At 39.9% G+C, this 16,506-nt stretch overlaps 1 protein-coding gene across 2 annotated transcripts in view; it reads right to left on the minus strand.

Annotated features, from left to right (window-relative positions):
* bcar1 (BCAR1 scaffold protein, Cas family member) overlaps nt 1-16,506 on the minus strand; it is a 65,582-nt gene that overhangs the window by 27,826 nt on the left and 21,250 nt on the right. The window contains exon 1 of one of the 2 annotated variants that reach the window (XM_041996370.1): nt 8,855-9,184. The exons of the other annotated variant lie outside the window; for it this stretch is intronic. Within the exon in view, the coding sequence (XP_041852304.1) occupies nt 8,855-8,866 (12 nt within the window). The 5' untranslated portion in view covers nt 8,867-9,184. Of the gene's footprint in view, nt 1-8,854; nt 9,185-16,506 lie in introns of those variants that run through there. 2 annotated transcript variants of the gene reach the window in all.

Raw genomic sequence — 16,506 nt, forward strand, 5'->3', positions numbered from 1 at the left:
GCTCGAACAGGCGCGAGTTAAGAGCATGTGCTTTGATGTGGTTAATAACTTTAACAACATCATTCAATACGCTGTTAAGTTCCGGTGGCATTTTTCGGCTAGCCAGCATTTCCCTGTGAATGACACAATGTGTAGACTCACATTCAGGTGCAACCTCCTTAATCCGAGCAGTTAAACCAGACAGCCGTCCGGTCATGGCAGCAGCCCCGTCTGTGCATATGCCGACACAAAAGGTCCATTTCAGATTTCCTGATATATAATCATCAAGGGACTTGAATAGTTCTGCGGCCGTGGTTTTGGTTGGCAATGACAGTGCACATAAGATATCCTCATGCACATCCTCCTGATGAGCATATCGCACATAAACGAGTAGTATTGCCTTGTTGTCAATATCTGTAGACTCATCAACCTGAAGTGCATACCATGGTGATGTATTAATCCTCTCCAGCAATTGTGTCTCAATGTCCTCCGCTATTTCCTCGATGCGCCGAGAGATGGTGCTGGCCGAAAGAGGCACCTGTGCTATCTTTTTAACTGCAGCCTCGCCTAGAAGTTCACGGCAGATGTCTTTAGTGGCGGGCAGAATCAATTCTTCGCCAATGGTGAATGGCTTTTTAGACTTAGCAATACGATTAGCCACCAAGTATGATGCTTTCAGTGCACTCACATTTGTTGATGTGGTGGCCCTCAGTAATTGTTTCTGTCCTTCTTGTTCACGCTTTTTTCTTTCAAAATACTCCAACGGCTTGTCTTTTAATGCAGGGTGCTTGGTCTCCAAGTGGCGAAGCAGTTTTGAGGGCTTCATTGCCTCATTAGAGAGTCGGTCGCCGCATATTATGCAGAGTGGGCTTGGTGCATGGGAATCTCCCGTTGGGATAAATCCGTATTTTAAGTAGGAATCCTGATACTGTCTATTAAATGTAGCTTTCTTTTTCTTGGAAGTAGAAGGCTCCTCTTCTGTCTCCTGGCTGGGCCTTTTCCCCTTGGCAAAGAAACTTTCCAAAGACGTTTGTTTTTTACTCATTTTGCTAGCTCCTGGGTTTAATTTTAGCGGTAACATATCACGTGACCGAGAAGCGCCTTGGCCTGCGTCAAGAGTCACGTCGACCGATGTAATGGAGAATTGGACAATTTTTCAAAATAAAACATCTTTCAGATTCCGAAATAAATAAAACGGAAGTAATGTAAGCTATTTATTCTTTCTGTGCGGCCCGGTACCAAATGACCCACGGACCGGTACCGGTCCGTGGCCCGGGGGTTGGGGACCGCTGCTTTAGGGGATCTACTGACGTTTTCCAGACATTTCTATCCCAATCAGGAGGTTTACAATTCATCCCCAAAATTTAGTGTTTAATCAGAGACTCTATATATCCACAATGAGTGATTCATGATAACACCACTATTTATCACATTTTCATTAAAAAATGAAAGATGGAAAAAAAAGACTATCACTACTATGTTGTATTAAGAGACCTCTATTTTTAACTGGAAATTATGATGAAGCCACTTTCTGTCAAACTTTCCACCAATCAGATAGCTTAAACTGATGGTAACGTCCAATCAGGATGAGTAAAAGTTTTAATGGCTTACTTACCGTGTGAAAAATCAGAAGCTTCTCTCAGTTAATTGATCGAATGATCAGAAAAAAATCTGATAGTTATTTTTCATTCTGGTTTTTAAAAATGTTTAGGTAAAATCTTCAAACTGACTGAATGTGATAAAAAAGCCCATCAGTCCTCCTGCTGGAGGACAAAACCACAGAAGAGGCAGGAGAGATGTTCAGTGAGGGGAGAATAATGCTAACAGCTGCTGAAGCGAGGTCAGTACAGACAGGTCGCTCATCTGTCTGCTTTAATGTCTTTTGTCTCTTGTCTCCTGTTTGACCCCTGGGGACAAATACCAGCTCACTGCGGGGGGTTTTGTCCCGGGTTGATTGTTCACCACAACACAAAGAGCTAAGCTGTGTGTTTTATTTTTTGTAATGTTTCTGCTGCAGTCAACGTTCGTTCATCTTTTCTCTCTGATCTTCTCAGTTCTACTTTAAACAGCTTCAACAACTTCTCCTAGTTTCCATCAGATATGGGTGTAACCAGGTGATATGAGATCAGATTATTTGACTAGGTGGAAACATCTTGCATGAAACCATTCATGCGTCCATTGAACATGTTGATCATGAATCCAATTGTTTGAATGTTTACTGATCAGTTTTATTAATCAAATCTGCAACTTCTGTGTTTGACACAGCAGCCTGGGAGCCAATGAGGTTGTTCAGTTTGATGTACCATTTTATCAGCCAATCAGGAGAAGAGTTTTTTTATCCAATCATGTAGTCAGGAGGGTTTACCTGTCTGCTCTGTCAATTCGGTTTGTTTATAATTGAGTAAGAAGCTAGCTTGCCTAATGCTAACAGAGACATGTCTACAGTTCAAACACAGTTTCAGCTCTCCACGAGCTAACAATCTTACAGAGCACGTGTCTGATATGTACCTTTCCTTCTCCTTCAGTCCATCCTTCCCTCCCCCTGCCTTCTTTCTTGTCTTGGCATGTCACTTCTTGAGAAACAGTTGTGAGCGCACGGCAGATTTGGACACCAGCAGAAGAATTTCTCCACCCAGTGAAGCATCTAGCAGGAGCTGAGCAGCTGCTTCAGGTTACCGACTTTCCCAACGTCTTTACAGGCTCCGAAGGAGAAGATCTCTTTATTATGCTTTCATCATTCCAAACACAACTAATCTTTCCTCTAAAATTGTAAATAAATTTAGGCCTTGAGGGGTTAATGACATAAATCCTCTATTTTTGACTTTAAAAAGAGTTGTGTTTATCATCTCATGTTTACGGATTTAAAACATGCTTGCTTACAGCACCACTGTACTGACTTCACCATGAAGATCTGTTTACAGACTAGTTTCACATTCCTTCACTCCGTCAGGTTCTGTCAGCATCCAGTCCAAACGATCCCTGAAGGCATCTTACGTGTGTTCAGTGGTTTTAACCCTTTGAGCTTTGCCCCTTTTTTAAGCATCTGCTTGAAAAATGAAAAGCGTATTTCTCTGCCACCTAAAGGACTCTCTGAATACTGGAGTAATAGTAAAGATGTGTACATATGCAGATTTTAAACTACTTTATGTTTGTTTGTGCCACTTTGTCTATTTTTTTTATTTATTTATTTTTTTTTTTGTGGTTCATTTATGCTAAGGCCCTTTTTGCTAATGTACTTAACCTTACATTTTTGTATCTTTGCATTTTTGTGCATGATGAAAAAAATATTTGCAGGATGATTATGAATATCTCTTTGGGACAATGCAGCTGTAGCTCTTAACCTCAAAGAGATCGAAGTACAATATGAACATTATCCCTGCTGTGGCCAACTTTGATAAAGTGAAGCACAATAAAATTACAGAGGTTTTACTACAGACAGAACAGGCCAAGTTTTACCTAGTTTGGCAAGGTTAAAGAAAGAATCTAACTTTCAGCCTAAACCTGATCTATGTGTCGGATCTGAAGGGAGCATGTTGCAGTTGGACATGCTTCTGTGAACAGAGCACAACAAAAACTGGATTTCTCAAACAGTCCCAGCTGCTCTGCTCCACCTCAGCCTTTTGTTATGTTGTGAGTGACTATTCCAGCCGAAGAATTCCTGCCTCTCGGCTATGACTAAAAGCACAAACAACAGCAGGGATTGTGTAGCCCAGAGCACCAAACACACTCCAGTGGGAGGGGCCTGATGTTGCTCAACCTGTTGACAGACAGCCCCGAAGGAGCTCATGAAGAGCTGCAGCGTCTCTATAACACAGCTGTAGTAGATGGTTGGCTGGAAGAAAAAGATCTGACTGAGACATTTCACTTCAGTAACTTGTTTTTGTTTGTTTGTGTGCTTTTTATTCAGTGAACTGTTGCAGACTCTGAACCAGCTGCAGCAGAGATCTGAAAGCAGACAAGTACCAACAAGCACTGTAACACACTTCAGCTTGGTGTGTATTCAGGCCGATATCTATCATTTCTGTAACATTCTGACAACCAGTAATGCGAACAGTTCCTATTCAGACGATGAAGGTTTAACATTTGGGGCATCAGCTTCTCTGGAAATGATTATGATCAGAACATCAGAGAAGAGCAGCTGGTGTTTACAAGCTCTGCTAACCTGCACTTACAAGGGTAACCGAAGCTACAACCTGTTAACACACACACCCTCTGATCAGCGTGTATGAGTGTGACAGAGCAGGGTTATGAAATGGAGCTCAGGCTTTCATCTTCACCTGTCACAAACACGGGAGCTGCAAACATCTGCGGTCTGAAGCTGCATGACAGACACGGATGTGTCAGGATTTTGTAATCTGAATCCTTACAGAGAAAAGCAAACTGGAGGAGTCGGGTTTAAAATGCTCTCATGACCATGGAAGCGTAAATCTGCACACTGCTGAACTGCGACACTTTGATCACTCACATAAATCCCCTAAGAAAGCTGCAGCTGAGACTGCACGGCTGACTGTGATTCAGCAGGAAAAATATCCAGTGAGTCACACTGTACTCTACTGTACCACCAAAAACACACAGGTGTGAATCGCTGACAGGAAAACACATCGCTCTCACTCTGAGGCACAACCAGGGTGGAGGAGCTCCTACCTGAGATGGGTAGCAGCCTCCCATCAGAGCTCCTGCAGGAGCTACAAACCCACAATTTGATGAACATGCAGAAACACTAATAACACAGTGTGTGTTTACAGTGTGGAGGTGGACATCTTACAGCTGAAGCTAAATGAACATTATGATGTAAAACACATAAACACAATGCTGGGTACAAATTAAAAAGTTCTTTCTCATAAGTTTAAGTCTCACAGTTGCTCCAAAGACAGTGTGATGGTTTGTCCAGCAGATTTCAGACTCAACAGTAAGGAAACTTCAGTTAAAAACCCTGGAGGGCTGATTTTTCCACAGACATGACTTCAAAGATCCTCAGATATTTTTTTAATGTTAATAATCAGAGACGTTAATTCAAGTTTTAAGAACTTTAAATTCTAATCAAATAAATCTAAATGTAGATGACAGCTGACAGCCCCCCCGTCTTAAATGGGTCAATAAAGAGGCAACATCATGTAGGGAAACATGTTGTCCTGAGTTTGTTGTAAACAAAGATACAATGACTTACTGAGCTATGTGTCCAAAACATGTCCACACCTGTCATAGGCGAAGGACGTGTGAGTCACATGTCTCTGAACCGGTGACGGTGCTCAGGTGTGAACCAGGACTCAGACTCAGGGGTCGGTTTAGACCACTGATGTGTGTGATCAGAGCACCGTGGAGGGGGGGTTGAAAGAAGGAATGTGTGTTACTCAGGACACAGGGAGATTCCTGCTGTAACCGGGCCTCCGTGACTCAGAGTGAGTCAGGACAAATTACTCAGAGAGAGATGTGTGTGAGCTGACACACTGATGGTCTCTGAGGAGTCTCAAAAAGTCTCATACTCCTTTTATTCAGATCCAGAACCAGGATTACAGCTGCAGATTATCTGTCTCACTCCAGCATCAGCCATGTTTATATGTTTACATTCACAAAATCAGGTTACAACTCCAATCAGGCCTCTACATGACCCTGAAACAGCTATTCTGATCATGACGTACGTTATCAGGCATCGCACATTTAATCAGAATAAATCACGTTAACAGGCACAGAACTGTCTGACTTTCTAGAAACAGCAGAAGAAGAAAAAATGCTGAGGCCTGCTCAGGCCTGTGTAATGTTACAGCTGAAATTTCTTCTTTTTTTTGTCATCTTCTTCTGCATTACACATTACCCATGTCAAAAACATTCTGGTTGTATTAAATCTTTCCATCATGTAAACACACAACTGGTCAGATCGCTTTATCTATCGTCCATGTAAACACGTCAGCTGGAATCGGACATCTTGTGGATATCTTACTTTGGAGTTCCCAGATCCAAACTGCGTGTGTTATACACAACATTTAGTGACTCCTCTGCTGCTAGGTCCACCGTGACAGTTTTATCTGTATGAACATTTATATGGCTTCCTTTCTGCTTCTGATTCTGCACGAGGTTTCTTCCTGGTAAAGTAGCACTACGTAATATTCTGAGCTTAAAACTATGTGTTTCTGGCTGGTTTTGATGCCACAATTACATTTATCATGCGGCATTCCTATAGGTGTTGTTGTCCTGCAGCATCCTGAGACTGAGAAATAATACTTCATAACTTTATTTTCCAGCCTGGAGCATCACATCACAGCAGCATTTTGCTTTATGCATCATGTCACACGCCAACAACTGATATCAACACAATGGCCAATCTGAACATCACCGTAGCTGAATCATCAAAGAATCCCAAGAAGACATGATCAGAGGATGAGAGCAAAAGAAAGAGAGAAAGGGAAATAGCAAGAGATCAGGAAAGAGTCAACATCAGACTGACTTTTACTGTCTGGAGAGAGCTCAGAGAAGAGACAGGATGAACATGAAGCTGGGTTGGCTGTCATTAAGGGTCTGCTGAAGTTCAGTAGTGGCGCTTTAGAGTAATTGCTGCTCTCCACTGTCTCCCTGTCCATGCTCAGGACAGACAGCTCAGACTAATGTCTGTGTGATCCAGTAAAATATCAAATAAAAATATAAGTTTAGAGCTCCGATCTTTAGTTGGCTTGTTTTGAACTAATGCTGAAAACTAAATTAAGCTGTATTACCATGTCTTCTGTTTCTGAAACATTATCTGGAAACAATGACGCTATGCTGTAAAAATATTTAGATTACACCCCTGTCCACTGAAGTCTTCAGATTAATGATAGTAGCACTGACTCTTGACCCGGTCACAAGTCCAGAAGATCAACGAGCGAACCGAGAAGTAATCAGTTTCCTTTTGACATGGATGTTGGTTCTCACTTGATCGAGCGTAATGCGGATACATCCAGACATTCTGTATGTGTCACCAGGCAGCTACAGCTGCGTTTCCACCCCATACGCTTATCATCCTCTGAGCTTCAGCAGAACACACACCTGATCCTCTGGAAACCCTCTGGTGTTTATGTAACCCTGGTGTAAACACCTGCAGCAGGTTAACTACCAGACAGGTTTAAATTCAACATGAAATTGTGTGTTAATCTGCCACATCCAAGTTCAGAGTGAAGGACTGAACTGTTTGTTAGGAGGGAAAAACCACACACATGCCTCAGTGGTATGAAGAGAATTTTCTTCATCTATTTTAAGCCAGCAGTGTTTCCTGGTCATGTTAACTGACCTCCCTTCTAAAGAAGAACACGTATGTTCAGCCGTGACATCTGACGGTGGCCGAGTGTTCGCAAGAAGGAATCAAATGTGGGATGAGCGAAGTTTAGGCTTATTTTATAGAGAAGAAAAGAAAAATAACAGTTTTTTTAATTTAGTGAGATGAATTTAGCCACGTCATGTTTCTTCTGTGATCATGATCAAACTGATTTCACACATTTAGAGAGAACATTGAACATGATCGTTTTTATTGTGCTGGCTGAAAACATCTGAACGGGAAAACTGATGCAGAAAGTCAGATCACCAGAAAGCTCTACGACAACGGGGAGATAACACCTGATGCTCCTGAACACTGCTGGAAACTCCTCATAAAACACAGAGGAACACTCGGTAAAGTAAAACTAGCTGGTTCTTATAGTCACACAAGTCTGAGATGTGGTTGGACCAAAATAATTTAATGTTTTCAAGGAGAATTTTTAAGTAAATGTAAGTAAATAGTTCATTAGTCAGAATAGACCTACCCAATGAGTTAGATTACAATATTTCAAATTGGACCAACTAAAATAAATGAAACCGGATCAAGTGGCAGTAAATAAGTTGAATCTTTGTCTATTAATTAATTTGACTCAACTACATTAAGTTGGAATAACAGAACAGTGTAATGTTGATTAGAATTTTAATGATTTTTTTATGTTAATTTAAAGATGATGTGTTTTCAGTGTACACGTTATGATCAAGACAGAGTGAAAGTTGACGTGTAAATAAGCTGCATCTGATGGAGCTCATCTCAGAGCTGGAATCTGCTCCGGATTAATTACACACTGATTACAGGCGTGTAATTACTGGTTCCACTCAGCGATCTGTTCTGCAGAGTTTCTGTCTGCCACATTCCTGACTGTGTACTTACTCCAAACACACACACAGACACGGTGGCAGGATATGAACACTCACACAGAAACCTCTCAAACAATAGCAGCAAACTCCTGTTTGCAAAAATATTCTTGTCGTCAGATTTCAGATCTGGAACGTAACATCTTCTTTCTGCTTGCTTGGTCTTCAGGCCATAAAACCGTTATTTCTTTCTACTTTGCTGAGTCAGCAGAAAGACACAGAGTATCTTCCTTTCTTTCCAAGGTTGTAAACCTTCCTGATTCTTCCTCTAAAGTCCACTGAGAATAAAAAAAAGGAGACCCAACAGCTGAAGTTGTTTTTAACTTCATTCTGTTCCTTTTTTAAACCTTTAATCACATTTCCCATTATTCATAAGTATGAAAATTTCTGCTTAGTTGATGTCCTTGACTTAACTAGCTGAAAATATGGAAGCAACTTCGAGGTTTTTGCTTTTGTCCCTGAACATTCCTCTACAGGACAGCTTTCCTTAACCTGTGTACGCACACACAAACACCCTGCTGAGAGCCAACAAAAGGTAGGAATCCACAGAGAAAAAATGTTAACTCCAGTTTCTTCCTCCTCCCCCTACACATTTTCTTTTTTCCCCTCCACCCCCGCCTCAGTCCACACAGCTGAGACGTAGCAGGTCCTGTTAAAACTTTCAAATACTGAAATGCTGGAGATGCCAGAGAGCAAACACCTAAAAAACAAAAAGCTGTGATTTCCCATCCACACTCACCAGATAGTTCATTTTGTCCCTGCGGCAGTGAGGCGGATGTGGGAACTCCGGGACTTTAGCTCAGTCCCTCTGGGACACTTTGCCAACAGATCCTGAAAGGAGAGAAAAACCGGCAAAGATCCCAGACTCCTCCAAGTCTCCTCCTCCGTTTATCTCCCTTCTTCTTTTTCTTCTTCTTCTATCGTGTTCAGGCTTGTTCTCAGCAGACAAACAGATCCTGACACATTCTGCTACTTCCTGATCTCATACAACAAGAATGAGACTGCTGCTTGGCCCATTTACTTCTACCTCGCTCGCCCTGTCTTTCTCCCTCGATCACCCTCTCCCTCCTGCCTGAGGAAAAGAGGGAGGAGTGTGTAACCCAACACATCACTTCCGGTTGGATCCTGACATTCCCTCTATCCAGGCTGGCCATTGGAGCTTTTATCATGTAAATGAGCAGCGCCCTCCCTCCGTCCCCTCTGCCCTCTCTCTCTCTCTCCCCCTGCTGTCCGAGCTGGTCCATACTGGGAAGTTCCTACAGGATACTACAGGAGACAAACTGAGGGAAAACTCTCATCCTTACAATGCAGAGCTGTATGAAACATCTGCCACAACCTTCAGAGTCTCCACATCGCCATCCAACTGAGAACCAATCAGATGTCCAAGGCTTTTTAGTAGTTGCATGAAGGGGGTCTTCAAGGAAAATAGTTTGGGCACCACTGTGCTTCTTCACAAAGCTGATTTTTCCATTCTAATTTCATTTATCCAGTCTGACTTCTGTTGTTCCAACCCAAAGCTTAAGGATCCAGACCAGCGCTGATAGCAGGTCTGACACCTCAGACTGTTCTGAGACCGGTTCAGGTGGCAGGAAGGCTCAGCCAGGGCCGCTGTTTGCCATTTGGGTGCCCTAAGCAGATAAAACCACAGCTTCTTGTTTTAACTCTCACTATAAACCCTCAGGCATCAGTTTGATTTGCTAACCTTGAAGCTATTACAAACATAAATATCCACTTCCAAAGAGCTGCTATAGAATTTGACAGATTAATATCTTTTCAGCTTTTCTTGAAAGACTTCAGCTCTTCTTTAAAACTACTAAGCATTCGAAGAATTTTTTAATCTTTTAAATGGCAGTTTGATTTTGTCATGTCAATGTTGTTGTTGGCCTCACTTTCTAGGACAAAAATATCCCATTAAATCACATTAAACTCACATTTTTAATCTAATAGCTGGTCCAAAATATAAATTTGCATTCTGTGATATTTTATATTATAAAATACTGTTAATTACAAACATTAGAAAAAAGAGACTTCCTTACCAAGAATTGTTTCATCTCTCAGTCTGATGAGCCACAATGATGGTCAGATTGAGAGAAAACAATTTGCTCAAATGGACAAAAATGCCCATAATGATAGACGGATGGAGGTTTAATGTTCTCTTGCTGTTCTGAAAGTTGCAGATCTAAATCAATATCAGCAGCAGTTTCATCAAATTATTTATAAGTAAAATCTTAATTTAAAAACATAGATACTTCTGGGTTAGCAAAGGTACCAAACAGTAGATATATAAATAATAATAAACCAAAATCATTCTGACATTTATGTAGTGTCATTGAACATGTCAGAAGTTTAGAAATCACAACCTGTCAATCAAAGTGCAGACGCTGTGTCTCATTTAAGACCTGTGATTGGCTGGAAGTTAGGGAGGCGGTTCTGTTCCAGCTTTTCATTGGTGTATAAAGAGGACGGAAAGTCTGGAGCTGATGTTACAGCTGTTTTTTTTTTTTAATGGAGGTTATACATTAATGTCCTACATCAAACACCAAATAAGGGGAAATCTCATGGAGGCTACTGTCCTCCCTGAGGTTGGTTCTGGTTCTGTTAGGTGTCTTCACATGGAATTCCTTTTTTTCCTTATTGATCAAGATCCCTTCATTGCCATTCCCACAACATGAAGAAAAACATGAGGAGAAGGAAATATGGCACTAAACTGAATAAATATATACTTAATAAAACATAAAGTGCTTTATGTTTATATGCCTACCCCATTTTAAATATATGCATAAAAAGTAGCAGAATCACAGAATTGGCCGAATAAAGTGCAGCAGCTTAAGGTGCAGCTTTTAAAGTGTGATTTCATCAATCATAATATGCATTTACCAGTCTGAGAGCATCCGGGAAGAAGCTTTTCTTTATTTGTGGCTGTAAACTGGTATTATACACCTACAACAGACTCAAACTGAATTATTCTGGAAGAATTATGTTTAATCTCTGCAGCAGTTATCTTTAAACCTAAATATGGATTTTACAGATCTTAAGATTTACATCAAATATTTAGATTTTAAGTTGTTTTAATACCTGGGTGCCGTGTGTAATTGTAAATTTAAATTTGATGTGAACATCTAGGCTGTGGTCAAAAGAAGTCAACAGAGAATTATTTACTGAGGAAGCTGGACTCTTCTGTTTTAAGCCAGTTTTATGGGATTTCTACTGTTAATTTATTGAAAATCTTAACTTTTTATTTTACCGTGTCCCTTGGTTTTATGGACGTAAGGACCGGGACAGACCGGTGTCAGGATCAAATCGCTCGGCCTACATCAGCCTACAACCTGGACCATTTTTCTTTTATTTATTATTTTATTGACAGACGGGTTTTTAAGTATTTCTTATTTTTCACTTAACTCTGGACTTTTTGTCTGTTTGGACTGCTGGTGCTAACATAGACTATTGTTTCTTGTTGTGAAGACTCATTGATGATGTGTGGTTTGCATGTGGGTGTAAATGAACTGCCCTTTGGGATCAATAAAGTTGTCTGAACCTAAAAAACAAAACCTGCAGACAGGAGTAAAAGACAACAACGCAGCATAAAGTCTGAGGCAGTTTCACTTTAAACTAGTCCAACCAGGCGATGAAGGAGTCTTCATGACACCACAACAAACAACACCAGAACCAGAACTGACCTCTCACCTCTGACCTGTCTGACCCACAGGTCAGGTCAGCGGGGGGGTCCTCCACAGGACAGCAGAGTAAACAAATGTTGGCATCTGTTTGTTGCATTTGTTTACCTCCTTTTTGGGTGGAAGAGCATTAGTCTCTTTTGTTACTGATCCCCTGGGAAAAAAAAAAGTTTTTTTCTATTTTCTAAATTTATTTTGTCTATAAATATAACATATACAAGTAGATATATCACTCCATAATTTATATTTTACATCTATTTTTTATTTTATCTTCCAATGAATAAAGTAAATGGTGTCTTATTTGTTGGTAATGATCTAAATTCACTGTACATGCAGGTCTGACAGCTAATTTCATAACAAACAGGATAAAAAATTCCAGAAATGTTGTCTAGACTTTAAAGAGCAGTGCATACATTTCCAACCTTAAAACTTTTTGTTTCTGGCTTGTTTTGATGGCACAGTGACATTTATTATATTCATTCCTGTAGCCGTTGTTGTCCTGCAGCGTCCCGAGGATGAGAAACAGCACTTCCAGTCTGGACCATCATGTTACAGCTATGTTATGCTTTATGGCACCACACCAACTAAATATCAGCAACATGTCCATTCTGAACATCACCATGGCTGATTCAGCAAAGAAACCTAAGAAGACATTGTCAGAGGAAGAGAGAAAAAGGAAGAGAAATGGCAGAGCAAGAGATAAGACAAGAGTCAACACTGAGGAACTTCAGAGTCTGGTTCAGTGTTTCCATTCAGGAGCAATTCAACCTCAAAACTCATCATCAGGGTCTGGAGTTCCTGCTGGATTTAACCTTCTCTGCAGCCTTCACTGCCTCGCTGATATACACACAATAGTTAGACTGTGAGTGATCCAAACTGGAGCCATGCATCCAGAAGAGCATACCACACACCTACACACTCACACACACACACACATACACACACACACAGTCTTCATCCTCCATGCCCTCTCTGACAACAACAGCATCTGTCAGACTGACCTACAACTGGCAAATGCCTCACACACACACACACACACACACACACGCACACACACACACAGAGTCATGAACACCAGAACAAGAAGGCATTGAGTACTGTCTGATGTAGGTCACTGACAATCTGAATATGGTGTCCTCTGCAGAGAAATGTCCTGGTTGAGGACATCGGTGATCCAGTGTGTGTGAGCGTCCTGACTCCAGAGTCTGGCCAGCTTATTATCTCCCACAGAGCTCTGAGACTACAGATGTCATGATTATAGATCGTCTTGGTACGATTATTGTCAGAGAAACAGTCACGATTATTCTGTGTTAATTGGTTTGTAACCCTATAAATGTGTAAAATCACATGAACACTCCTTATGGGTCTTTAAGTTTTATTTATTTCTATCTTTTCTTGCCAAGATATCAAAATAATTTAACAACAAAGCAAAGTAAACAAGAAGCTTCTTTCCAACTAAATCCCCTCTATATCTATAATCTACTGTATATATATCTATAATCACGACAGCCTTAATAAAAGATATTAACCCTCCTCAAACTGTTGTTCAGGGGAAGAATTTTAGAACTGGTTATGAATCTGCTGGGTCTGGAAAAGTCCAGAGGAAGCATTCATTCCCACGCTGAGAGGTGTGAGCAGAGAGAGGATGACGAGTTTCTGCACAAACACTTCTTCTGTAGTGGTGATGTCAGAGTCCGACTGAGGTCAGAGGTCAGGAACAAAAACTGATCTGACAGGATGATCAAATGAACACACATACTGCTTCCAGTACCTTCTTTCAGGCCTAACCCAAACCAGAACCAGTACTCGCTAACTTTAAACTGGACCTGAACAGATTTCAGTCTCCAGAATCCAGAAGATAGCAGCAGATCTAAAACATCCCATCACCAGCAGACATCAGAGCAGGATTCAGGGGGCAAGGGGGCGCGTTAATGAAAGATGCTTTTATGCAGAAGGTTACTGGGGTCACGCCTCAGGCCTCAATCCAGGAGGTCAACAGTCTTTATCAGCTGCGTTCCCTTCAGAATGGGACGACTTGCCGTAAATGAATCCATTCACTGCACAGTTACAACCATTCAGAGCTGTCTGCAGCATTATCATGAAGCTGTGGAATGAATGGCAGCCTGTTACTGAAAAACAGACGGAGAAATATCCACTGGACTCTTTACACCACTGACAGTTACTGTCCAAGTTTTATGGAGTTGGGAGGACGCAGACATAAAGCTGCTGCTTAAACATGAAGTCAGTAATAACAAGATACACTGGTTCTGCAGCAGAGCATCAACAATGTGAGAAATATTAGTAAAATTTAACATCAGTCACAACAAAGAGTCTGTCAGAGTTTAGAGACATGAAGTAAAATGAGAATCTGTATGGAAAACACACCCATGCAGCACTGATCTGCCTCCTGCAGCAGCTGCATTCAAACCCGAAGATAAGCAGCAGTTTTACAGCTAAACATGAACAAGTACAGCCGGAAGCATCACTGCTGCTGGACGTGGCCCAGGGTGCAGCCTATCTCAGCTGTTATCAGGTAAGAGGCAGGTACACCTGGACAGGCAGCATGCAGAAAGAAGCAGCTGAGATTAGGACTAGCAACCCTTCTGCTTCTGGAGCTGGCCACCAAACCACCTGCAGCCCGCAGTGGTCCACAGTTCGGTCCGTAACTGGGGGTCTGGTACCGTTACTCTCTGCAGGACAGTGAATATTTTATTTTATTTTACCTCCACCGATAAGCTTTCCAGCTAAAACTACTTCATATGTTTATAATCAAACACTGAAATATGTTTATATTTGTTCAGGAATAGTTTTTATTAAACTACGTTTATTTTTTAAAATGATTATTTGTCCTCACTGATTATTAAATATATGATCAGTTTCTAAATTTACACTGATATTCTAAATGACCAAAACCTGAAACAGAAAACAAATCTTAAAACGTTTTTATTAATGCTATAATGTATTATTCTTTATGGGGATAACTAATATGGTGATAATTACATATTTTATCTATATTTATTTTAATCAATTAATTATCTAAATAAATAAATCATTAAATCATTTATACAAAATATTTATATTACTTTATTAGAGTACTAACAATTTAATTCCATATATCAATAAAATAATTATATATTTGATTATGTTTATTATTAATAAAATGATGATGATTTAATTTTTATTATTAATTAAAATATTTTTTATTTCTATAAATAATTAATAATAAATTAGATTAATTTAGCATTACAATACAGGGACATTTTAATCAATATTATTTTGTTAAAATGAAAAATATTTTTTAAAACACTTAATAATAATAAAGGTTTAATTAAAGTAAATATTTAGCAGTGTACATAAATGAAAAAATCAGGTTAATATTTAATAAAAGCCAGTAGCTGCTTTGCTTTTTGTCTCTCTGTGGACGTGTACTGAGGACTAAAAGTGTTTCTTGCTTTTGTTTGCGCTCCTCTCTGCGTCCCTCTGACAGGAAACGATGCTGCGTGCAGCAACACGAATCACTCCCCACACCATGCTGGAAGACCTACCTCAGGCTGCGCTGGTCCCTGAAGGCAGTCAAACATTTTACAGAAAACCTGGAGGACGAGAACGAACCACAGAATACACAACACACACACATGAGCTCAGAAACAAACAAATCTGTTTTAATGTGAAATGTGTGTGTTCATGTGTGAGGAAACAAACTCTCCGTTACTAACTGTCCATCATGTTAATGCCGGCTTCATGAACTCACGATCAGCGTCAGCAAAAACAAGAGAATGACTAGAATTTGTTAGTTTGTCTGAGGATGACGGCTGTGATGTGAACTTAGTGATTCATCACTGGCTGGGAAAACAAAAGATTATGAAATAAACTGTCAACAATGCAGCTGATTAAACAACAAAACTAAACAGGTGAATTCATAACCTGGGACTCGACGGGGACGAGTTATCAGGTGATCCAACAGAAGGGTTTCTAAATCCAACGGGGTAAATATTTAATCTCAGGACAAAACACTGGAATCACCATTTCAAAGTTTATTTATCAGTTGTTCTCTTGACATGACATGAAACTATTTAATTTAACTCCTTGACACCTGTTGTCACAAATTAACAACATCTCACTTCTGGCCTTCATTTATTTGATTTCTTTTTATGTCATTAATGTATTTTATGTTATTATTTGCTTTTATTCGCTCATATCTATAAATTTATTTTAATATCATCTATATGTATTGAATTTTTGTAATTAATGATTTAATATTTAATTTTTTTTTTAATTAATCTTTTTTATTTGTATCCTCATTTTTTCTGTATATATTTTGTTTTTATATCATTTTAAATCAATTCTTTGTAAAATACACCTAAAATTTATTTATTTATTTACATCTTTTATTTATCTTCCTAAAACAGATACCTCTAGAGGTTAACATTTGCAGGTTAAAGAGTTTCTGCAGCAGCTGATTGACAGAAATCATGGTGGAAACTGTGTTCAAGATTTCTTTCTAGAAGCCCAGAGTGGAAAAGATGGTTTTTCTCATTCGGCTGGGTCTGACATTTGGAGCAATAACAAACAAAGCGGGAAGGTTGAGAAAGAGAAGCATACAGGTGAAAAGAAACATGACTGATAATAGAAAATGCCAGAGAAAAACATGTCTGGGCTGTTTACATCTTAACTCTTTCTATCTGATTAATTAATTGTTTGTTTTTTTTAACTCTTA

The sequence above is a fragment of the Melanotaenia boesemani genome, chromosome 10 (assembly GCF_017639745.1).
Source record: "Melanotaenia boesemani isolate fMelBoe1 chromosome 10, fMelBoe1.pri, whole genome shotgun sequence".
Classification (NCBI taxonomy): Eukaryota; Metazoa; Chordata; class Actinopteri; order Atheriniformes; family Melanotaeniidae; genus Melanotaenia; species Melanotaenia boesemani.